This window comes from Carassius carassius, chromosome 36 (assembly GCF_963082965.1).
Source record: "Carassius carassius chromosome 36, fCarCar2.1, whole genome shotgun sequence".
NCBI lineage: Eukaryota > Metazoa > Chordata > Actinopteri > Cypriniformes > Cyprinidae > Carassius > Carassius carassius.
This window is the reverse complement of record NC_081790.1, coordinates 15,352,774-15,375,855: the sequence shown is the minus strand read 5'-3', so window position 1 is coordinate 15,375,855 and position 23,082 is coordinate 15,352,774. Positions and strand designations below refer to the sequence as shown.

Genomic DNA, 23,082 nt, shown 5'->3' with positions numbered 1-23,082 from the left:
TTGCAAATAATCATTTTTAATAAATCATTTTGAGTCATCACAGCAGGGGTAGGCAACATCGGTCCTGGAGTGCCGGTGCCCTGCAGAGTTTAGCTCCAACCCTGATAAAAAACCTCACCTTGATTAGCTTGTTCAGGTGTGTATAATTTCGGGTTAGGGCTAAACTCTGCAGGGCAGCAGCACTCCAGGAACGACATTGCCTATAACTGCATTACAGGAATTGCTTTGCTGTTTTTTCTGCTTATGTTCTCACAGTATGAAAAAGACAACAGACTCTGCACTCACACTTGAGATGCATTGGAATGGTGTAAATGCATTCCAACTAAAAACATCCAGAAACCAGCATCAGATATGAAATGCCTGGTCTAAAGGAGGGCTTTCAGTATTGAAACGACTTGGACTACAGAGAAACACATTCAGTTGACTATAATGACTAGATGCTGATGAGTTGCACAGCATGGGGCTCTTTGGTTTGAGCATTTGTTTGGTTTTTCTCTCAGGTGCATCCAAGCAGAGGCTGAGCTCTCTTCAGAGCAACTCCGTGGCCTCGGGTGGCCTAGACGCCGACCTGCTGCCGCCCTTCCACCCGTACCAGCCTCTGGAATGCATTGTCGAGGAGACGGAGGGCAAGCTGAATGAGCTGGGCCAGCGCATAAGTGCCATTGAGAAGGCCCAGATGCATTCACTTGAGCTCATCCAGGGTGAGCCGCTCACCAAAGACAAGATCGAGGAGCTAAAGAAAAGTCGCGAGGAGCAGGTCCAGAAGAAGAAGAAGATCTTGAAGGAGCTGCAGAAGGTGGAGAGGCAGTTGCAGCTGAAGACGCAGCAGCAATTCACCAAAGAATACATGGAGACCAAGGGGCTCAAGGAGGAGCTGGGCCAGGTGGCAGGGGTGGAGACGCCCGGCACCCCCCTGCCACTGCAGGCCACCCAGCTGGGCTCTGACAGCGAGTGCGAGGTTAATCGCAAAGAGGAGGACCACAGGCACACCCCATCCAATGAGGACGACGACGAGGAGGACGAAGAGGAAGAGGATGAAGAAGACAATAGCGACTGTGCTAAGCTGCCACAGGTGCACACCATTCTTTCCACGCCGCCTCCACCACCTCAGAACCAGGTCCTCCAGAGTCTTCCTCTGCAGACCAGCTTCGTTCCCATCCAGCCTCTCACCCCGCAGCAGTCCACAGACTTCAGTAATGCAGAGTACCCGTTAAGCAGCAGCCCAGACCTGCAGAGGGTGCTGCTGGGTCAGCAGCTGACGGGGTTGGGGCCAGGGCTTCTCGCACAGGCCTCCGACGGACTCATGGTCGCCACGCCCGCACAGACGCTCACAGATACGCTTGATGACATCATGGCGGGTGAGCTCACTGCAACTAGGGGTTGTCTTGGTTTCCTTTCAGGATGTCAACCAGTGATTAGAAATGGAATTTCCAATCCATGAAATGGCATTACCATTGGCATTAAAGGGGTGGTTGATTGCGATTTCTCTTTTTTTATATATAAGTGTGTAATGTTGCTGTTTGAGCATTAACAATATCTGCAAGTTAGGACACAAAGTTCAACGCAAACTGAGATATTGTCTTTTAAAAATAAGGCAGTTTAATGCCTAAAAAAACGGTTCATGGGGACAACGAGTAACTTCTCGGGTTCATGACGTCACAAACCCAGATAAACCCTCCCCCGGAAGACCATGTTGCTCTCCTTTAGAGAAGTGGAAGAGTTGTTGCCATGCCATCAAAATTATATATGAAAATTGATTTTCTGTCTTCTAACAATAATGGATTCACAAGTTTCAAAATCTGTGTTCTTCCTGTTCCTCGTGTCCCCTTGCTTTTGCACATGCTCTGGATTTCTCTCTCTCTCTCTCTCTCTCTCTCTCCTCTCTCCTCTCTCCTCTCTCCTCTCTCCTCTCTCTCCTCTCTCTCCTCTCTCTCCTCTCTCCTCTCTCTCCTCTCTCTCCTCTCTCCTCTCTCTCCTCTCTCTCTCTCTCTCTCTCTCTCTCTCTCATATCACCAGCTCAGTTCCAACAATGAACTGTTCTAATTATACACTTTTCACATGGCTATGAGAAGCATTATACGTGGACACACGTGCAGTTGCCCTACTGTATTAAAGCTTTAATCAGGATGAAACCATATATTAAAAGCTAACAGAAGCAGTAGCATTTACATATCTAAAAGTATGAGACAACAAAAAATACCATTGAAAGTCATGCTTGCACAGATTCTGCACTACCCTCTTCACTAATATCTTCTTGGTCTCAATCATGCTCAAATTGATAAGCAATATTGATGACGTCATTGTTCACAATACAACCGGACAATTCGATTCACGATTTTGATTTCTAGATATAAAAAGTGAAGTGACATTCAGCCAATTATGGTGACCCATACTCAGAATTCGTGCTCTGCATTTAACCCATCCAAAGTGCACACACACACAGAGCAGTGAACACACACACACTGTGAACACACACCCTGCAGTGGGCAGCCATTTATGCTGCGGCACCCGGGGAGCAGTTGGGGGTTTGATGCCTTGCTCAAGGACACCTACGTCGTGGTATTGCTGGCCCGAGATTCGAACCCACAACCCTAGGGTTAGGAGTCAAACTCTCTAACCACTTGGCCACGACTTCCCCAATGTATTGAGAGAGATATATAGATATCCTACACACATATATATATATAAACCTTGTATCACTTTCGAGTCCATGAGTTCGACTACCAATATGGTATGTGAGGAGCACATCTTTCAGTCTCAGCCAAACTAACATTACTATCCAATCAGTATTTTTTTATCCAATTGCGGAGTCGCAGCCCTGATGAATGAAGTGCGACACGTTGAAAAAGCTGAGGGGCGCAGTGGTCAAAGATGTCCATCTAGTGCATATTTATATAGAAAAAAAAAAAAAATCAGCTGGGCTTTGTAAACAGCTCAGAATAATCACGTCATCTCCATAAAAATATGATCGCCAAAACAAATTTACCGGGATTTTTGAAAATGTCCTGTTCACACAAGATCTCTAATATTCAAATTGAAAAGATTTAAACATTGTTGAATCACGCTGTAAAGTGAAATGTCACCAGGCCGTTGGCACCCTCTTCTGGTATTTATAATACATACAATGCATTGTTTTACTTTTTGTAATTAAAAGACATTTTGTCCTTGAAAAATTCTTAAAAATAGTATTAAAATATTGTCTTGCTCTAGTGTACCAAGTATCTGCAGTTTGTCTCATCTCGTGAGCTAAGTGTATTGTCACACCCCTAGTGTCAATAAGCGGTAATAGATCTCATAATTTTCCAAGTGTATGGTATAGCTTTCATTCTTCAGGTCAACCATATATTCATGAAAAAAAGAAATCGGTTTGAATAAGGAAAGCAATCATTTTGCCATAGTATTCTTTCAAATATTAAAGTTGCCACAGTAATTTTCATGTTTTGCATGTGCTGCCCCGCCCACAGAGAAAAGTTCAGGCCCGGGATTTGTTTTTTTTTTTGCTTTATCCCGTGAAAATAACATTGGTATCTGTTTTTGCAGCTGTGAACAGCAGAGTGCCTGTGGTAAACACTACAACTTCGCCCTCCCCTCAGCCCTCCGCACAGACGCCCATCAACACAGTCTCCCCACCCTCCATGCTCCCTCTGTACCCCTCAGTGGACATTGACGCACATGTAAGACCATCTTCTCTGCATTCAGCAAAATGACTGCTGTGGAACATTTGCAGACATCATAAATTAATGCATCAGATTGTCCATATGTTTTTAAGCAAATTCTATATCTTCCCCTCAGACTGAGAGCAATCATGACACGGCGCTGACCCTGGCCTGCGCAGGTGGCCATGAAGAGCTTGTCTCAGTGCTCATTGCACGTGAGGCCAACATTGAGCACCGGGACAAGAAGGGTAAGATGCTTCTTCATTTGATCCATGAAGTTGTCGGTATAGTAAATTTAAAGAGATGTTGAGTGTCTTTCTACGTGTCTGCGCACAGGGTTCACTCCCCTAATCCTAGCTGCCACTGCGGGCCATGTGGGTGTGGTGGAGATCCTACTGGACAAGGGAGGGGACATTGAAGCTCAGTCTGAGAGGACCAAAGACACCCCTCTGTCCCTCGCCTGCTCAGGTGGCAGACAAGAGGTACCCTAAAAGTGTTAACTCTGCCTCTTCACAAGATAAGCTTTGAAACCTTCCAAATTGCACCAAAGACTTGAAAAATACATTAGTTTTTCTCCATATTTACAGGTGGTGGAGCTGCTGTTGCTTCGTGGGGCTAACAAGGAGCACCGTAATGTTTCGGACTACACCCCGCTCAGCCTGGCAGCCTCTGGGGGCTACGTCAACATCATCAAGATCCTTCTGAATGCTGGTGCTGAAATCAACTCTAGGTCAGAACATCTCCCACTGATTTAATCAAGACTCTTGTTAAGACGCTGTTTGTTTTAACAGTATAAACTCTTATTTCTTTTTCAGGACTGGCAGTAAGCTGGGCATTTCTCCGCTCATGTTGGCAGCCATGAACGGCCATGTGCCTGCGGTGAAGCTGCTGTTAGACATGGGCTCTGATATCAATGCACAGATCGAGACCAATCGTAACACAGCACTGACCTTGGCCTGCTTCCAAGGCCGAGCAGAGGTTGTCAGCTTGCTTCTGGACCGCAAAGCCAACGTGGAACACCGCGCTAAGGTCTGTGATCACCTTTCCACGTGTAATTACTTGGGCAGTGTTGTCCTTGTGTAGGGCAGCATGATATGAAAGAAAATGGCAGAAACCTGTTAATAAAGTTTGAATTTGTAAAAATGTAAAAACTGAATTATACAACCTACATCATGTTCTTTTGGCACTTAATTGCAAATGTTACCATTAACTAAATGTTAAAGGGACCTTTCTTTCCACTAGACTGGCCTCACCCCTCTCATGGAGGCTGCGTCTGGCGGTTATGCTGAAGTTGGCCGGGTGCTGTTGGATAAAGGGGCAGATGTCAATGCCCCTCCAGTTCCCTCCTCTCGTGACACCGCCCTCACCATTGCTGCAGACAAGGGTCACTACAAGTTTTGTGAACTTCTCATCAGCAGGTGTGTCTTTGTAACACTGGTGGTGTACAGTACAAGTCGATCCTCTCTCCAGAATGTAGTATCTCACGCTGCTGTTTCTGCTCTGTTAATGTAGAGGGGCTCACATTGATGTGCGAAATAAGAAGGGGAACACCCCTTTGTGGCTTGCTGCTAACGGTGGCCACTTTGATGTGGTTCAGCTGTTGGTGCAGGCTGGAGCCGATGTGGATGCAGCAGACAACCGCAAAATAACCCCCCTCATGGCAGCGTTCCGCAAGGTGAGCAGTTTGTCATGCTGGCCATAGGATTGATGAGCATCTTGGCTTATGTCTAAATGTCACTGGTGCTGTGCTGCTCTTTTGTAGAAAAATGGATGATGATAATCTGTTGTAAAGCACTGAAATAAATCCTTTTTTAGGGTCATGTAAAAGTGGTGCAGTACCTGGTGAAGGAAGTCAACCAGTTCCCATCTGACATTGAGTGCATGAGATATATTGCCACTATTGCAGATAAGGTATAAAAGACCAAAACACAGCCTTTTATACCTATAGAGGACTATTTACGTTATTTGAAGTCTTGAATTCACGTTCACATTCACTCTGCAGGAACTGCTGAAAAAGTGTCATCAGTGCATGGAGACCATTGTCAAAGCCAAAGATCAGCAGGCGGCTGAGGCGAACAAGAACGCCAGTATTCTACTTAAGGAACTTGATCTGGAGAAGGTTTGTCTTAAGTTGGCCAGTTAGTCTAACTGTTGAGCTAACTAACTTTTTGAGGATTTTTATATTAGTCACCACAATCTGCAGCATGATGTATGAAGTTCTTCTCAAATTTAATCATAGTCTCGTGAAGAAAGCAAAAAGCAGGCTCTGGCTGCAAAGCGAGAGAAGAGAAAGGAGAAGCGCAAGAAAAAGAAGGAAGAGCAGAAGAGGAAGATGGAGGAAGAGGAGGCTAAAGTGAAAGAGGTGTTCTATGAGATGCAGGATCAGAAGGAGGACTCTGCAGAAGGTTAGAAGCACCTTGTCTGTTTATACCCAGATATCATAGAAAATGCCTAGCTTCAGGTCTTTTTTTTTCTTTCCTTTTTTAATAAAATAAATTGTAATCTTCTGTAGTGATGCAGTGAAATTTCTGCAACTAAAAATACACTAAAGTTCAACCAGAATGTTTGGAGAGCTGAAATCATTGACCAAATTGGGGTTGTTTACGATTAAGAAGGCTAAGTCTTCGTGCAAGAAGCATCACAAATGTAATCAAAGAATTTTGCCTCTTTGATATTGTAATATTATCATTAACCCCAAAAAGTGCTAATACTGGGTCTTGATCCAGAGGCCGTCTTTTAATATCTGACATTATTTGAAAAATTGTGGACCAGTAAGTAATGATTTGGGACACTTCCAAAACATGCGATAATGACACACCTGATTGTCCACAGATCTTGGAAAGTTTTGTGCAATATCTATAACTGTGTAAGTCCATGTCTAGCACATATTGAGGAGGAGTAAACCAGTTTTTGCACGTCATCCCACTGGTCTTCTGTAATATTTATTCCCAGATTTTCCCGTCATGCTTCACGTAGATATTCCAGTGATGCGTTACATTCAAGTTGTGAGAGTTTCTTTAAAATAACAGATGTGTCACCTTTAACAAGAAAAAACAAGAAAAAAATAACCATCTATGAACAAATCTTTGAGTAAACAAAATCCACTTTCAAACCAGTTACGAATTTATCCATCTGATATGGATGGAGGATATTAATGATTAGAAGTTAATGGAGCCTGAATAAGAGCATCCACGCCATTTATAAAGTTTTTTTATTTGAGACCATATCTTAAAAGACTGAGTTACTACAGGGTTTATTATCCTAAATGAAGGAGAAGACGGAGTTGAGAAAATTAGTCCCGGCCAAGATGACAGATTATCTCCGTCAAGTCAGCCAAAGAATTAAGTGTAAATGAAAGGGCTCGTATGTTATATGATCAATAATACAATTGGAAATTAGGTAGGCCCATACCATCCATAGATTTAGCTCTTTGTAAATACGTCTTAATGAATGGAATCATTTATTATTCCAAATGAACTGAGATACCATCTTGTCTTTTGTCTTTTTATCTTTTTTTTTTTAAGAATGCTTTATTAATGAAAAAAGGAATACATTGAAGTAGAAATAAAAATGTAGGTAAAATATAAATTTTGACCATATTAATGCGACCTGCTTGGTAAAGTTATCCCATTTTTTATCATGTCTGATCATATATCTTCAAGAATGCTTTATTAATGAAAAAAGGAATACACTGAAGTAGAAATAAAAATGTAGGTAAAATATAAATTTTGACCATATTAATGAGACCTGCTTGGTAAAGTTATCCCATTTTTTATCATGTCTGATCATATATCTTCAAGAAATTCTCTTTAATGCAGAGAAGGTTTTAGTAATAGTGACCCCTAAATATAATGAGTCTGAAAAAAGGGTGAGAGTAGGACGGTTGATTTTAGAAAGATTGATTTTATAACCTGAAATAAAACCGAACTCCTCTAAAATTGACATAATAACAGGTATCGATATTGAGGGGTCGAATGACACATTTTGACTGTGACAACATCCATTTCATGTCTACAAAGTGGAACAGGCAAACATGTCAGCTGTGTGGACACTAGGGCCGGTTTCCTGATTTTAATCAATCTTTATTTTGATGAAACTATATAGATTCTTAAATCCCAAGATTCATCTTATCTAAATTCTGAACAAAACTTCACTGAACATTATTTGAACCAAGATTTGTGATTGTTACTTTTGATATGAAACAAAATTGACAAAATGGAAAAAGTCAGACTTTATTTCAAAATTCAAACAGTAAATGTAATTCTGGTACTCTTTAATGTGGCATGACAGGTTGCTTTAGCAGCCTCAATTCAAGTGAACCACAGAAAAAAGGACTATAAAACGGCTTGTAAATATGTAACGTTAAATTTACCTCAGGAAAGTCCATTGCTTGATAGTTCGTAAGAATGTTGTTGTTTTTTAGAGGGGAACATTTTGCTAAATATATACTGCTATGTTTCATTTATCTTTTTTTTTTAATGAAAGCAAATTTATATTACAGGCGGAGTTTAAACAGAGTTTGTTTTTACACATTTGAGTCTTGTTCAATTTGAATATATATAAACATTTTCAGCGATTAGATTTATTTAATTTGTTTTTGGCTAAATTAAATTTTGTATCTGTTTTATAAAATATTTCTGTTCTGGTGTCTGATGCATTGTTGTTATTTTATCCTGCAGAAGTGGAGGTTCCCATTGAGCCCCCAAGTGCTACCACCACCACAACCATTGGTATCTCCGCCACCTCCACAACTTTCACTAACACGTTCGGCAAAAAGCGAGCCAATGTGGCCACTACACCAAGCACTAATCGCAAAAACAAAAAGAACAAGACCAAGGATTCACCTAGTGAACCGATAATACTTCAAGACCCACAGGTGGCACTGGCGCAGCAGAAAGCTGACAAAAATAAGATCCATGGAGAACCTCGAGGGGGTGGGGAACCGGGAGGCACCAGCGACTCGAATCTAGATAGCACCGACTGCAACAGCGAGAGCAGCAACAGCAGTAAGAGCCACGATCTACCTGACCTGCCTTCATCGTCATCCTCTTCCGCCCCTTCGGTCTTTGCAGGCTCTAACCAGCCATATGTCGCAAGTGAGAAGAGACACGGGCCATCGCTGCCGGGCTCTTCTGAGGAGAAGGTCACAGTGTCCATCTCCAGACCACAGAAGTAAGATTTTGAATGTACTACTGCTTGCTGCTACTGCACTGTCACATCATTACCTCAGCATTTGACAGATCTTACCTAGTAGTTTATCTTCTTGAAGATACTGGATTTCAATTTTACAGGTTTTTGCAAAAAAAATAAAATAAATTGTGACAATGATTAAACTTCCCATTTCTATTCACATTAACAGATCTCATGAGATCAGCAGTGACTTGACCCCCAGTTCCCTGCCCCCCTCGTTCAAGACCATTTCACTGCCAGTCACCTCGCCCAACAGTAAGATGAATCTCACTAGCCCAAAGAGGGGCCTGAAGCGAGAAGAGGGGTGGAAAGAGGTGGTTCGGAGGTGAGGGTCACTTTGAAATGTTGCAATCTAAAACTAACAGGATTAAAAAAAAACTAAAGGAGTTACAGTGGAGCAAGGATGTAAGCTATGTCTAAGGATCCGAATATCTTAGAAACTTTGGGATACGCTCTTTAGACGTAGCAATGTGCTAAAAACTTCAATAACAGAATTGAAACTTCCTTGCAAACACTGAAGTACTATGTCATCAGATTTTGCATGGGCAAAAATCTAGCTATGTAATTTCTCCCTTAGATCCAAGAAGCTCTCTGTCCCTGCCTCTGTGGTGTCTCGGATTATGGGTAGAGGTGGCTGCAACATTACAGCCATCCAAGATGTTACAGGCGCACACATCGACGTGGACAAACAGAAAGACAAGAATGGAGAGAGAATGATTACAATCAGGTAAAAATTATGCAGAACATTATTAGGACTCTAGCAAGTGACTGATTCTCTTTGCTGGAATTTCTTACATATGCTTACTCTCTTGGTTTGCAGAGGTGGCACCGAGTCAACACGGCATGCAGTGCAGCTGATCAACGCGCTGATCCAGGACCCAGCCAAAGAGCTTGAGGACCTGATCCCTCGTAACCACATCCGGCCACCTGGTGCCAACACCAAAATCAGCTCCACCTACACAACCTCCACTGGGGCCACAAGCACTTATGCGGCCAGTCCAAAAGGTCTGCCATCTGTAGTGCCCTCCTCCAACATGTCTTTCCAGTCCTCCACCAACTTCACAGCTCAGCAGGCTGGCAAGTTGGGCAAAAGTATGGCACCGGGCGTCAGGCCCCCCTTCGTTTCTTTGCCACCACTTGCTTATGCTCATCCTCAACTGGCCCTTCTAGCAGCCCAGACCATCAACCAGATCCGCCACCCTCGATTACCCATGGCACAGTTTGGTGGCACTTTCTCATCCTCTCCCAACACTTGGGGTCCTTTCCCTGTTCGTCCTGTGAGCCCTGGTAGTGCTAACAGCTCACCAAAACACAGCAGTAATTCTGCGCCACGTCCTGCCAGCTCTGCTCCAGCCCACACCGAGCATCCTGCTGCTCCTGTGTCCAGCACATCGACTCCCACAGCCTCCACCACTTCTCCCACCAGTACCGCACCTGCCAACACACCCACACCTTCCTCTGTCAGGAAGCAGCTTTTCTCGACAGATCACAAGTCTGGGGCTGGAGTTACAGTGGCCTCTACCGGCAGCAACGCTCCATCAGCTCAAGTTGCTCAATCTCCTATCAGCTGTGCTCCCACAACCCCTACGACCCCTCCACCTCCACCCATTGCTCCACCTCCACAGCATCCCCCTCCCCCCAAGCCAGAGCCAGCCAGCCTCAGCACCCCAGCTAAAGAGAAGCCCGTCACAGAGCTCGCCACACCTGCCGAAGGAGCTCCATCTGATGGGCCCAGCCCCTCTGCTCCCTTGCACTTCACCTCATCTCCCTCTAGCCCCTCGATGCTGCCTGTACAGCCCGAGACCCGGCAGTCACTTCCGTCACACTTTACCTCCAGCACAGAACCAAGTTCCTCTTCCTCATCACAGCCAGGCTCATCTCACACAGTCACACGCCTGCCACCTCCGACCTGCAGCAGCACGGTCACTAATACCAGCAGCGCCTTACCTCACTACGCCACCCCCAACGCACTCGGTGTGTCTTCACGCATGAAGCAACCGGGACCCTACTACCCCATGGCTCCAGGGGCCCTTTCGGAGCAGCAGTCTGTGTTTGTGCATCCGGGAGGCTCACAGGGACCCCTCAAACAGCAACAACAACAGCTTCCACCTCAGCTCAGCCTGGCTTCGACAGGCATGCCCCCTCCCTCTCTCACAATGTCCTCCACTATGGGCATGATAAATGGCTCTCAAATGCACCTGCACAGTGGAAAAGCGCAACTGCCCCCCAACTTTGGCCCTGCGGCTATCTTCAGTCACTTTAGCAGCATCTTTGACAGCAACCAGGTGGGCAACAACCAGGTTTGGGGTGCCTGCCATCTACCTGCACGTACCCATCCGGAGCAGCCCTACAGTGCCCCGACTAATGCATACATAAGTGGAATGGGGCAGATTGAAAGTGTCCAACCTCCTCCCGATGGCTCAAAAGCTCCAGGATACCGCTGTTCCTCGCAGCGAATTGTCTCCAGTCCGATTGGTAAGTGCAATCTTTACATCAAGGGTGTCCAGTCCTTTTCCTGGAGGGCCATCTTCCTTCAGAGTTTTGCATCATTTTGCATCAACACACCTCTCTAGAAGTTTCTTATTCCAAGACCTTGATTAGCTGGTTCAGGTGTTTAATTAGGGTTGGACCTATGCTGCGTTTAAGTCCTCCTGTGACGTGCATACTTGCGAATTAACAAATCGTTATTACGATGTCAGGTGCGTTCAAGTCGCTTTGGTCAGAACATGGCGATTTAACTTTTCTACATAAAATTATTTTTACTCTACATATACAAAATGATATATAAAGATTATACATAATTGCATTTTAACTTTTTTCAAATTTTATTCAATTTATGTGATTCTATTCTGTAAATTTAACATATTTTTATTGTACATTACAAAAAATAATTTGATTTAATTTCAACAAATTTACTGCCAATGCAGATGCTGCATATCTATAGTCCTTGGCTGTGTCCATTGCATCCGACACTGACATGCCCCCCAACTAGGAAAGTTGGGGCTTAAAAAAAAATTTCAAGTTTCCCCACTCGTAACAATGACTTTGTGGTGGCGTTCTTGTGCATTTAATTCGTAAATATGATCTATCCGTCATGACTTGAACGCACCACTAATCTATATAGGAACGTGGACTGGGCACCCCTGCTTTAAATAACTTTTATTATGGCTGATTGCTGCTTTGTTTTGTGATTGGGGTCAATCCTTTTTGTGTTTACTCTGTATCACAGGTATACACCCTATGGACAACTCTATGTCCTCGTCCACTGCACTCCCCAGCTTCACCACAAGCATATCTGCCAGCCCTGTGTTCCTACCAGGTCATGCTAATGTGGGCACACCCTCCTTCAGCCGCCAGCACTTCTCTCCTCATCCTTGGAGTGCCTCCACCTCTTGTAAGCCTTTGTGATGCAGATGCACCATGGAACACGTTACTTTTTATAAGACCATATTGCTTGTGATCTTTCTGAAGGTCTCTTCATTTCTCATTAATTTTAGGTGAGTCTCCAGTGCCCTCTGTGTCTTCTAGGGCATCCTCACCTCTTTGCACATCTACAGTGACAGTGATCCAGGCAAAACCTATTAGCTCCAACCAGCAGGATCGTAAAGTTCCCCCTCCAATTGGAACAGAGCGCCTGGCCCGTATCAGGCAAACTGGCACCATCAACCACACCATGCTGCCCACCAGCTATACCCCACCAGTTGGACAGGGTGGCATCTGGTCTTTTGGAGTGGGTAGTGCCTCCGGTGAGTCTGTGATGTAGTCAGCTTTTATGAATTGTTTTTTTTAAATAAATATATTTGCATATGCAGTGACAATTGTTTTTCATTGCATTTGGGTTTTGAAATGAATCAGGGGTGTGATTTTTCTGTATAAATACAATTTCCATATTTTCCGACCTCTTAGCCATACAATTCTTAAGCTATTACCTAAATAAACTGTGGAAAATGTTTAAAACATCATGGACGGATTGGTCCTGAGAGCGCTACACGAGCTCGCGATGCCATTTGCAGGACAGTTAAAAGCGTTCAAATTATTCAAAGCGCCAAATGAGAGTAGAATCAGTGCTGAAACTCGTTACTCGACCCGGTGACTTTTTATGAATGGCAGTGAGAATTTCAGATTGCTAGTGCTGTCATAAAATTTGCAACGGTTGTGATTTAATTATATAATAGGCTGTAGTCCGACGTGCTACAGTACTGTTTTTAGTTTCGATTCACTGTTAGTGCTAGCTGCGCTGCTCTTGGTTTGAGCCGCTTTAATTTGCATTTGGGAACGCAACATTTGTCATTAAACGTTTATAAATCTCTTACAAAGAGAAGTTTCAGTGTCACAAATCTTCAGAAAACATTCTGATATGCTGATTATGCTCCTCAAGAAAAAAATCGTATTATCAATGTTAAAAATAGTTTTGCTGCTTAATATTTTTATGGAAACGGTGATACCTCTTAAACATTTGTATAAGAAATTAATAATTGTATTCATCATGCATGAAAGTGATAAAGTGAGTGAAGACATTTGAAATAATTTCTATTTAATAAATGCATTAAGAAATTTAAATATACTTGATAAATGCAAATAAATGTTCATTAAACTTTATACAAAATGTACAAAAATGCTGAAGAATGTAGTGTATCACCGTTTCCATACAAAATATGAAGCATCAAATTTTCAACATTTGATAATCAGAAATGTTTCTTGAGTCAAATAAATTATGATTTTGAAACAATCATGTGACACTTAAAACTGGAGTAATGATGAACGGAATTCTGCTTCACATCAGAGGAATAACATTACTTTTTGTAATATTATTTGTTATTAAATTGAAAGCTTTTTATATTATATATTTTTAATAATAGGTGCTGGGGCGTGACTTGGGGTGTGGTCAGATTTTCCTTCTTTTTTGTTTCTAGCTGACCACATGTCTGATGAACAAATATCTGTCTCTGTTCTTCACAGAAACAATGTCAGGCTGGTCTCAGCCCCTGATGGGAGGGCCAGTGATGCACCAGCAGATGCAGGAGCCTTCAGCCTTCTCTCAGCACCAGGCAATGGAACGAGATGATACTGGGATTGTGGCTCCTTCTAACACTTTCCACCAACCTCTGCCCACCAACTTCATGGATTTTCCAAAGGTACATTGACTCTTCAAAAATAGAATTTTCTATCGTTATATATAGTTTATTATTTGCATACAATTTTGGTTGATTTATTAGTTAAATGGGGAATTTGAATTTGTAGATCTACTCACAAATCTTTGGTTTTCTGGACTGTGTAGGGGCTGCCAATGTCAATGTACGGTGGCACGATGATCCCTCCTCACCCGCAGATGGCGGAGGGTCCTGGAGGCCCTGTATACAATGGTCTTCACACTTCTGACCCTGCCTGGAATCCCATCCTAAAGGTTGTTCCCAACACTGCTGAGAATTCAGACCCACAGCAGGTGATTTCTCTTAGTCGACCCCAGTTCAAAGTGTTTGTACATTACAGCCCCTTTTGTTGTCTAACTCTTTGAATTCTTGTTGTTGCAGGTATGGCCTGGCACTTGGGCTCCACATGTGGGAAATGTGCATCTGAATCACGTCAACTAAACCGATGGAGAGGCCTAGGAGCAGTAACAAGAAACATGTTAAAAAGAACAAGATAATTACCTAATTACTGAGACGTGGTATTAACCTAGATGTGTCCCCCAAAAAAATGTTAAACAAGTTAAATTTGAGAGATGGACACCCTCGACGTGCCTAACAAAAAAAATCCAGTGTGGGATTTAACGTGTTTACCACTGTCTATGAACAAATCGATTGCCTGTTCAACAGGATACATTCTGAGTAGTATAGCCATTTTGACATTTAAGCCCCACGTAAAAGTGTTCTTGGTCGGCAGGGCTCAATAGGACAGTGCGCTATTTATACTTGGCCAAGACCTAGATAATTGCGTAAAGAATGAAATCAGACCTTTTAGAGTGGTAAATACCTGTATAATTGTTTACATACTGAAAAAGGGTTAAAAATGAGAGTAAATTTCATGTCGTATAGTGGCTCTACTTTATGTAGCCTGTATTAATGTGAAATATTTACCTTAATATTCAATAAAAAGTTGGAAATGTATCTGGTGTTGTTTTGATCCGTTTATTTTACATGAGCCACTGTTCACAATCCAAGTTGTCTATTCATGGACAACTGTATAAAATAAAGCACAACAAACTAGTGCTAAAGTAAGACAAATATTCTGTATTATGTAACTTTTCACTTTAAAAAAAAATGTCTATGTTCTGAAAATCTGGTGACCTGCACATCTTGTAGGAAAAAAGACTTGGGACATAGAACTGGTCCTGCATGAAATGCCAAGACACTGTAAATATGGAGAGGCATGTTTATACTGGATAAGTCATCCTGAACGTTAGATTGGGGTTCGTTTTAGATCTTATCGTAGAGTTCATATCATGTGCCCGACTGAATCACTCCGAAAATCTCGTGCTTTCCGGAGAGTTTACATTCAACGAAAATGGCTCAAAACACTTGCTCCCGTCGAGGGCCTCCGCGCTGCGCGTCAGTGGTGGAATCGTCTTTACGATTGGCCAGAGTTCAAGGTTTGCAGCACGTGACAAATCTCCACCCTCGAGCTTTCCAACATGTGGAGCGCAGAGACGCGCAGCGTTGCAATAGATCGACCAAAACCTTAGCGTGTGCTCATTCAAGTCCTGATCTTAGATTTCGGTTCATCATGTCAAGCAGCTGCGAAGCTTCGTCGACCTGCCCGATCCCAAGCCGCTCCAGCTGGCCTCCGCTCCCTGACAGCTACAGTCAAACTCCTGGAGGAACTCTGTTTTCAACAACTCCCGGGGGTGAGATGAGATGACCTAACCTAGTGTATTTATTTTTAAGCGCAGAAGGTATTTCATAACTAATGATTTTGTTTTGCATGCGAGTTTTTCCAGGTTACTCCAGCGCGCTTTGTTTTTATGTGAAGCGAGTTGATCGTTTGTACTGCGCAATCAGATAAAGCCAGAGGCTACAAGATGTTTACAAGCGGCCGGTTGCTTTTTAAACAATTCTGTGATTTATTCTTTCCATTGGCAGCTGGGTTTGTTTTAATCAAGCGCACATTTGGCCCAGTGGACTTGCACACAATTAATTTTAACACTTTAACTAGTTTAATTTGTCTGCTAACAAAGTCCAAAAGTGTACGCACGTGCATCACATGAGAGTGCTGATATTTTAAGTTTTTTTTTTTTTTTTTTTCTTTTCTCCGAAAAAGCTCATTTCCACCACATCCATGCAAATACACGCCTAATCTTTTCGCTTTCACCTTGTTCGCACTGTTAAATTAAAGTACATCCAGGTCTTTACCTATAAATACTGAAATTGTTTATATTAGATGGTCATATTATTCGATCAAATATAAAAACGTAATTCATGTTTTTGTTATGGATTAAAAAAAAAAACTTGATGCATTGGCTCTGGGACAAACCTAAAACAATAAAAATGTGTATTTAACAATTCATAAAGCTCTTTTAAAATAAACTAAACGAAGACTTGTTAAAACATTGAAAAAGAAAAAAAAATTCAATTTATACAAATATCTATTTACCAGCTCAACTGTCAATATTGATCACATGGTTATTAAAGCTCACATGTAGAAATATGACTTGCTTCAGTTTTTGAAACCAAGCCAGTGTTCTATCAGTCATTGCACATTTATCCATAAAAACTGGTTCTGCTTTGATCTCGCATGTACGTGTGTTTGAATGACCAGAGGACATGTAGAACAAATCATATTCAATTGAAAAGAAAGTCATATTGAAAAACGAATTGCTTATACTTATTTCAATTCACGTTTTAGATGTTCTTAATTAAGTCAGACCTCAGTCCAATCGCACTGGGTCCTTCTGCAATAATGGGTGATGTTGCTACATTTTTGGGTTACTACAGGACATCTAAACGGGGGCACCTTGAGTGATTTTGCCTGCATGCATTTAGAAAGCAACCCAGTCAGCCCTTCACCCTATTTCCATTACTCCAACATGAGCTAAATTACACTACAGGCTTTCACTTGGGTGACACGACATGTTTTTCTGAACTCTTACATGGAGCAGAACTCGGCAGGAAGAAAGCCTCCTGAAGCAAAAATGCTATGAACCTGTGCCAACTTTTGGTAAAGCTGAACCTCTTAAACTAATATTGATGTTTTCCCTGCAGGGACTCGGATCATCTATGATCGAAAGTTTCTCTTGGAATGTCGAAACTCGCCGATCGCACGCACCCCACCCTGCTGCCTCCCCCACATACCAGGGGTCACCAGGCCCTCGCTGCAGCCAGCAGAGCAGGAGGATGACAGCAAAGATCTCGGAGGTAAATGACTCCTCCTATCATTCTTTCCTACATTTACATGTCCCCTAATGTATACCGTTTTCTCTTTACAAACCAACATCCTCAAGCAAAACCTGAAGAACTGGTTTAAGCTGGTTCATAATTGATTTAGTCCTTTCTGTTTGCTGTAAAGTTGACAAATAGACTTGTGCGGCACGTTATGTTTGTCATCTGAAATACAGTATGTGACAGAAAAAGATATATTATATGTGAATTCATATAAAGTGCACGTGTGAATGACAAATAAAAGTGGCCATGATAAGAAAATCTAAAAAAAAAAAATCAGATTTTTAGAAATGTTCTCTTTGCATTCATGCTGCCTCCATTTGGTTTTGAAAAAAACAATATATACATTTTTTTAATGACTTTCAGAATGCATACATTGCACATTTTATTTTTTATTGTTATATTCAATAAATTATTAGGTTTATTCATTATCTTTCAATGCAAGTTTAAGATTTTATATTTTTGTATCTTATTATTTATATATATTTTTTTAATACAAATATCAAGTTAATAATTCACATGGTCCTCTCTATAACAGCACATAGATTTTTTTGTTGTTGTTATTGTTTTTTTTTCTCTGCATGATGGTTGCACCGCATTAATTAAAAAAACTTTATACCCCTGAAAACTATCTAAAATCATGTTAATTCAGAGGTTAAAAACCATCTTTTATTTAATAAATTAAAACATCCAGACACACACACACACACACACACACAGACAAAAAAACGGACCCAAATGCAAGCATTAAAATACAATTAAATTAAAAGTGGTTTAAAATGTCAAATAATTTATTCTGGTAGTTAACTGAAAACATATGCCCTCTCTATTATTATTATTCATTCTAAGCTCAAGGTCACATTCTGGTGTGACTGAAGTAACTTCATGAGAAAAGCAAACAAAAATGCATGTGACCTGCTCAAAGTTTGGCAGGTCTGATGTCCATTTCAGGGGAATATCGATAGGGAGTGATGCAGTTCAAAGGACTTTTTTAGAAAGAGATCACAAGTGATGCAACACTTTAAACCCTCTAACCCTTCTGTCTCTCGTTCCTCTTCTCCTCAGTTGATGACAGCCAGTTTGTGTTGGATATGTGATGGATGTCTCCAGCTCGTCTCAGCCTGTTCTACCAGTGCCCGCCATCTGAGGGATGATCACACAGCTGTGGATTCCTTCATTTATGCCTCCATGCATTATTTTTACTTTATCTAAATAATGAAATGCTCCGAGCAATTGTTTCTGTTGTGGGGTGGAGCGTTTTGAGTTTGCTGGGGTGTTATGGTGAAAATGCAGCTTCTGGTGCTGTTTATTTCAGTGCCTTCATTACTCTTTTTATTTACAACCATTCTGAAGGTGACCTCTATATAATCTACATTTTAACTGTCTGAGGATGGTTCAAATGCAGTTATTTCACTTTTTTAATGGAACTATGACCCTGTGAAGGGCATCTAAGTCATATATTCCAGAAATAAACAGTTGGGATGATGATTTTTGTACTGTTTACTGTTCGTATTCTCTGGATGTAATGTGACATTTTGGAATAAAACAAAAACAAAACGGTTTAAATCTTTGACTCGTCTCTTCTTTAAGTATTTATAATATTAGATTTCATGTACACTGTAGAAGTTTGTTGTTAAAAGGTTACTGGAGTATATTTTATAAGAATTTACAATTGTAAAATAGTTTAATTCAGGATTAAATGTGTTACCAATTTAGAATTTAACTAGAAATTTGACTTAAAAATGGGCTGATTTTTAGTGGATCTAAAAGCAGAAATGGCACACATTTAGTTCATGAGAAAAAAACTGCACATTACAGCTGTGTCTGGAAATTATACTTTATAGTTTTCCCTGTTAAGCATCACTGACATATGAGTTCATGACTAAATAAATATTTTACAATTATAGTTTTAAAATAAGCCAATTACACATGCAGTATTTTCAACAAATCTATAGATTTAATAATGTAATTAAAGTAATTTGTCATTTGTAAATTCTATCAGGTAAAAATGTAACATTTTCATTGCATTTTGAATGAATTTGACTGTACGAGTCTTATTATTATTATTAACTAACCAAACCCAAATAATCTGGTATTTTGAGAAACGTATTTACATTGACATAAAGTCATGAGGGTCTGCCCATTTTTTATTTTTTTTATTTTTTTTAAGTCTTACAAATATAAGTAAGCGTTGGAGCAGTTCTGTTAAAAAAATGTGTCTAGGAAAACTAAAAAAGAAATGCCATGATCTTACATTAATTCATATGTGTAATATATACTCCCTTGACATTTGTGAGTTAAGGATCAGATTATTGTCACTGATAATTTTTGATTTTGAAAGCAGTCACGGCTCAGTGCCAGTCTGACTGAAACAGTGATGTGAACTCACATGAAGGCAGTAATAGTGAAAGCTTGAGAGTTTTGTTTGGGACACAAAAGCACCTGTTGTTTTTTTTTTTTTTACAATCTCTTTATTACATTTCTCACGTCCTCAGCCTTGAGACTCAGTCCTGGAAGTTCATTATGACTTGGTCTAACCGGCATCATGTAATGTTGACACCAGCTGGAGCCAGCTTCATTTTCTCTCATTTCTCAAATTTGCCTCAGATTGAAACATACTTACACATCTGTTTGTCAATTCATGACTATTTAACTAGTTTTGAATTTTCATGTTCAGGTGTTTTTAGCTAGAATTGCAAGCATCTGTCTCCTAATGTGACTGTTTATAATGTAAAGCCTTGCCTATTGAAACAAACTGTAATTAGCTATACTCAAGTTTCGGTCATGTATGTTATACGTTAATGTGTGAAAAGTCACATTAAATTGAATCCCAATCACAATTCTACAGAGCATAAAGATCACATTTCATCCCCTCACCAATGAACAAACCCAGATGTTTATATTAAGATTATCTTGTTTATAATGTACAATATAGGCTACACGTTGTATAAACATAATGTAAGATATATCCAGCATTCCTCGACCCTATACAGGACAAGAGTTTGAAGAATGGATGGATTTATAATGTCAGGTTAAATGCTACACGTGCTACGGGAAACCAATATTCTCCATAAATAGAGATAACTTAGAACACAGCGAAAACTTAACAAATATTATTTCATCTTAATTACATATAGCCTCACAGGACTAAGTGTAATCAGTCTCTAAAAGTTTTATAGTCATAAATTAACAAGCTAAGTCACAGTTAGCATGTGTGGCAGCGAGTGTTATTCCTGTGCTATTGTGCCATCTAGAGGTAAAATGAGGCGTTGTTTCAGGACTTCTGAATCCTCTATTTTCTGATGAAATCTGATAAAACAATAATACATAGTTCTATATTGATTTGTTTTGTAGATGCGCGTTCTTACCAATAATTTATAGATGTGCTGATATGTCTTATGTAAAAATCAACTGCAACGCGATTCAAAGGAATCTAATGTTAGAAATAACAATTTATTTCCCTTTCGCGCATGTTATTTCTTCCCTCTATTCGTGTTTCAAATCCTTGTCGTCTAAATTATAACCATAATACTCGTTTTCGACGAGGATGGGATTCGAACCCACGCGAGCAGAGCACATTATACCGCTAATGCTTTTGAATGATCGTCTGGCCCCACTCGATGAAATACATCAGTACGTTTTTATTTAATTCTCGTACAAACAAACAAAACTATAAAACAAATGGCACATCAGTTATTGGTTCGAGTCTCTCTTCTGTTGATCTCAGCCATTCACTTCAGTCTCTGGTGTGTGACTGTAGTTAAAAGCAGCGATCAAGGCGTGGACTCTCCTTGCCTCTCCTGTTCAATAGCTGCAGACAGAATTTCACAAGAACAGTGTTTTAAGTAAATATTTTAAGTATTCTGCAGAGCAAGAAAAAATTACTTGTAATAAAAATAGCTTGAAATAACTTGAGTATCATTCAAAAAATGTATTACGTAAAATAGTATGCTATATTGTTTTTTTTTTTAACCATATAGTTTTATAGATTACATTTCAAATCAAATTATGGGGAACAATAGATAATCACACACCCTAAGTGACTCATTTACTTCATTTCACATGCAGTAGGTTTTCAGAACTTAATAACTGTCATTTACATATATAATTTAATTGAGAAATAACCAATACATTAAAAATAAAAACAAAATATTGATCATAATCATTAGCTATTGTTTTAGGATCAGATACTCACTTTCTTTGGTTGGCAAGGGATTCTTTTCTTGGGTCTCTGTCTTCCTGAGTTTAGTTTTATCAAAGGATGTGATTTCCGTCATGTTGGGTTTGTCAGCCATGTTTTGGCACTATGGACCAAACCAAATGCATATTTAATATATGTAATTTTACCTAGGCCTGCACAAATAAATTCATATTTTTTCCAGCTCAAACAGAACAAAAGTGAACCAATGGAGTTTAGTGAGGGCATCATGTGACCATCCCACACATTCCTTTTTTTGTTTAAATTGTGTATCACTAAAATAATTAAATTCTATCCATAAAAATTGCCAAGCTGCTGCTCATATTTAAGACATATTCCTTAAAATCATATCCAGTCTGCCAAGTCTGGTGACTGTTGGCCATCTTTTCTTTTCTGGGAATGTCTCGGCTCTGTCTTTGTTCTGCGCCCTGCTTCTCAGAGTCATTTCTCTGCTTTTCACTTCAAATCTCTAGACATTTTAGACTATATCTCTGAATATAAGTAGAACGAAAACAAAGCCACCTCTAAAAGCATCCCCAATATTGGATTGTAAAATCTTACCGTGAAGCAGTGTATGGACACGAGAGCTGAATGAGATAGTATCAGTCTGTGTGTGTGGGTGGATGAAGCAGCAGGTTCTGCCTTGTGTGCGTGTGTGTGTGTGTGCTGATGAGGAGGGGGCTACAACGCCTGTCCCCAGGGTTATTTGCTTGACCACACCCCCCATTGTCTTTCTTTTTTCCTCACGTTACATGAAATATTCATGATCTTTGAATTTAGGGAGGGGCAGGTCTGAGTGTACATCTGCTGACCTTGCATGGCAGAGGAGTGTACCAGATTTTATTCAGTTTGGGAAATGAGATCCAATTATGTAAAAGATTCAGGGAGCAGAACGAGATTCAAACGAAAAAAAATAAAAATTAATTTAATTTCTGTTTTAATATAATTAAAAATGTAAGTTTTTCCTGTGATCGCTAAGCTGTATAGCCATTACTCCAGTCTTCAGAAGTTCTTCGAAAATGCTGATTTGGTGCTCAAGAAACATTTCTAATCAATTATTATCAATATGGTAAACAGTTGTGCTCTTAATATTTTTCACATTTTTATATTTGTGGACATGAATTTATACACACACACACACACACACACACACACACACACACACACACACACACACAGACACACACACACACACACACACACACACACACACACACACACACACACACACACACACACACACACACACACACACACACACACGCACACACACACACACACACACACACACACACAGACACAGACACTTTTCAGACAAAAGATTTCTCAGCTTGCATGACTCTCTGTATGTGGGCAAACATAAGCTTTAGTATGTACATACATGAACCAACTGTTTGAGACCACAGAGTGGTGTGTGCCCCGGCTCAGCTGCTGCGTCCATACACACAGAGTCATCCAACACCAGACACATGGTGCTTCAGAGCAGCTGTGTCCGAGCTGATCCATACGGAGAGGAACTGACCAGAGATCTATAAGCACCATACAGCTGTCCATCTCTAAGCCAAGAGACAGACCTTTGACCTTCAGAAGGAACAGAGAAAACAAATCTTTCATCATCTGTTATTTCAAAATGATAATATTTCCAGCATTAGATATATTTATA

General features: G+C 40.6%; 3 protein-coding genes across 6 annotated transcripts in view; 2 read left to right on the top strand and 1 right to left on the bottom strand.

Annotated features, from left to right (window-relative positions):
- The window catches only part of LOC132117284 (ankyrin repeat and KH domain-containing protein 1-like), a 62,058-nt gene extending 47,105 nt beyond the window's left edge, over positions 1–14,953 (top strand). For all 4 annotated transcript variants that reach the window (XM_059526461.1, XM_059526460.1, XM_059526458.1 and 1 more), the window contains exons 15-34: positions 501–1,358; positions 3,541–3,674; positions 3,793–3,904; positions 3,993–4,138; positions 4,244–4,386; positions 4,472–4,685; positions 4,899–5,074; positions 5,169–5,331; positions 5,472–5,567; positions 5,659–5,775; positions 5,896–6,061; positions 8,336–8,828; positions 9,016–9,171; positions 9,424–9,573; positions 9,667–11,321; positions 12,076–12,240; positions 12,344–12,592; positions 13,806–13,981; positions 14,125–14,289; positions 14,378–14,953. In XM_059526461.1, coding sequence (XP_059382444.1) covers positions 501–1,358; positions 3,541–3,674; positions 3,793–3,904; positions 3,993–4,138; positions 4,244–4,386; positions 4,472–4,685; positions 4,899–5,074; positions 5,169–5,331; positions 5,472–5,567; positions 5,659–5,775; positions 5,896–6,061; positions 8,336–8,828; positions 9,016–9,171; positions 9,424–9,573; positions 9,667–11,321; positions 12,076–12,240; positions 12,344–12,592; positions 13,806–13,981; positions 14,125–14,289; positions 14,378–14,437 — 5,594 coding nt within the window. In that variant the 3' untranslated portion in view covers positions 14,438–14,953. The remainder of the gene's footprint in view (positions 1–500; positions 1,359–3,540; positions 3,675–3,792; positions 3,905–3,992; positions 4,139–4,243; positions 4,387–4,471; positions 4,686–4,898; positions 5,075–5,168; positions 5,332–5,471; positions 5,568–5,658; positions 5,776–5,895; positions 6,062–8,335; positions 8,829–9,015; positions 9,172–9,423; positions 9,574–9,666; positions 11,322–12,075; positions 12,241–12,343; positions 12,593–13,805; positions 13,982–14,124; positions 14,290–14,377) is intronic.
- A 483-nt stretch (positions 14,954–15,436) lies between these two features.
- eif4ebp3 (eukaryotic translation initiation factor 4E binding protein 3) lies at positions 15,437–18,791 on the top strand. Its single transcript, XM_059526440.1, has 3 exons — positions 15,437–15,690; positions 17,045–17,197; positions 18,287–18,791. The coding sequence occupies exons 1-3, from the start codon at positions 15,570–15,572 to the stop codon at positions 18,316–18,318; spliced, it is 306 nt and encodes a 101-aa protein (XP_059382423.1). The 5' UTR covers positions 15,437–15,569; the 3' UTR covers positions 18,319–18,791.
- A 2,051-nt stretch (positions 18,792–20,842) lies between these two features.
- On the bottom strand, positions 20,843–22,112 carry tmsb (thymosin, beta). The gene is made up of 3 exons (XM_059525609.1): positions 21,981–22,112; positions 21,417–21,525; positions 20,843–21,032 (listed from the first exon to the last, which is right to left on the bottom strand). The coding sequence occupies exons 2-3, from the start codon at positions 21,514–21,516 to the stop codon at positions 20,995–20,997; spliced, it is 138 nt and encodes a 45-aa protein (XP_059381592.1). The 5' UTR covers positions 21,517–21,525; positions 21,981–22,112; the 3' UTR covers positions 20,843–20,994.
- Positions 22,113–23,082: the final 970 nt, after the last annotated feature.

Bases quoted from the DNA above. Each gene is read 5' to 3' on its own strand.
- eif4ebp3 (XM_059526440.1), top strand. From the start codon at position 15,570: ATGTCAAGCAGCTGCGAAGCTTCGTCGACCTGCCCGATCCCAAGCCGC. The intron at 15,691-17,044 runs GTGAGATGAGAT...TTTTCCCTGCAG, and splicing joins GTTTTCAACAACTCCCGGGG to GGACTCGGATCATCTATGAT. The intron at 17,198-18,286 runs GTAAATGACTCC...TCTTCTCCTCAG, and splicing joins TGACAGCAAAGATCTCGGAG to TTGATGACAGCCAGTTTGTG.
- tmsb (XM_059525609.1), bottom strand. From the start codon at position 21,516: ATGGCTGACAAACCCAACATGACGGAAATCACATCCTTTGATAAAACT. The intron at 21,033-21,416 runs GTGAGTATCTGA...TTCTGTCTGCAG, and splicing joins TCCCTTGCCAACCAAAGAAA to CTATTGAACAGGAGAGGCAA.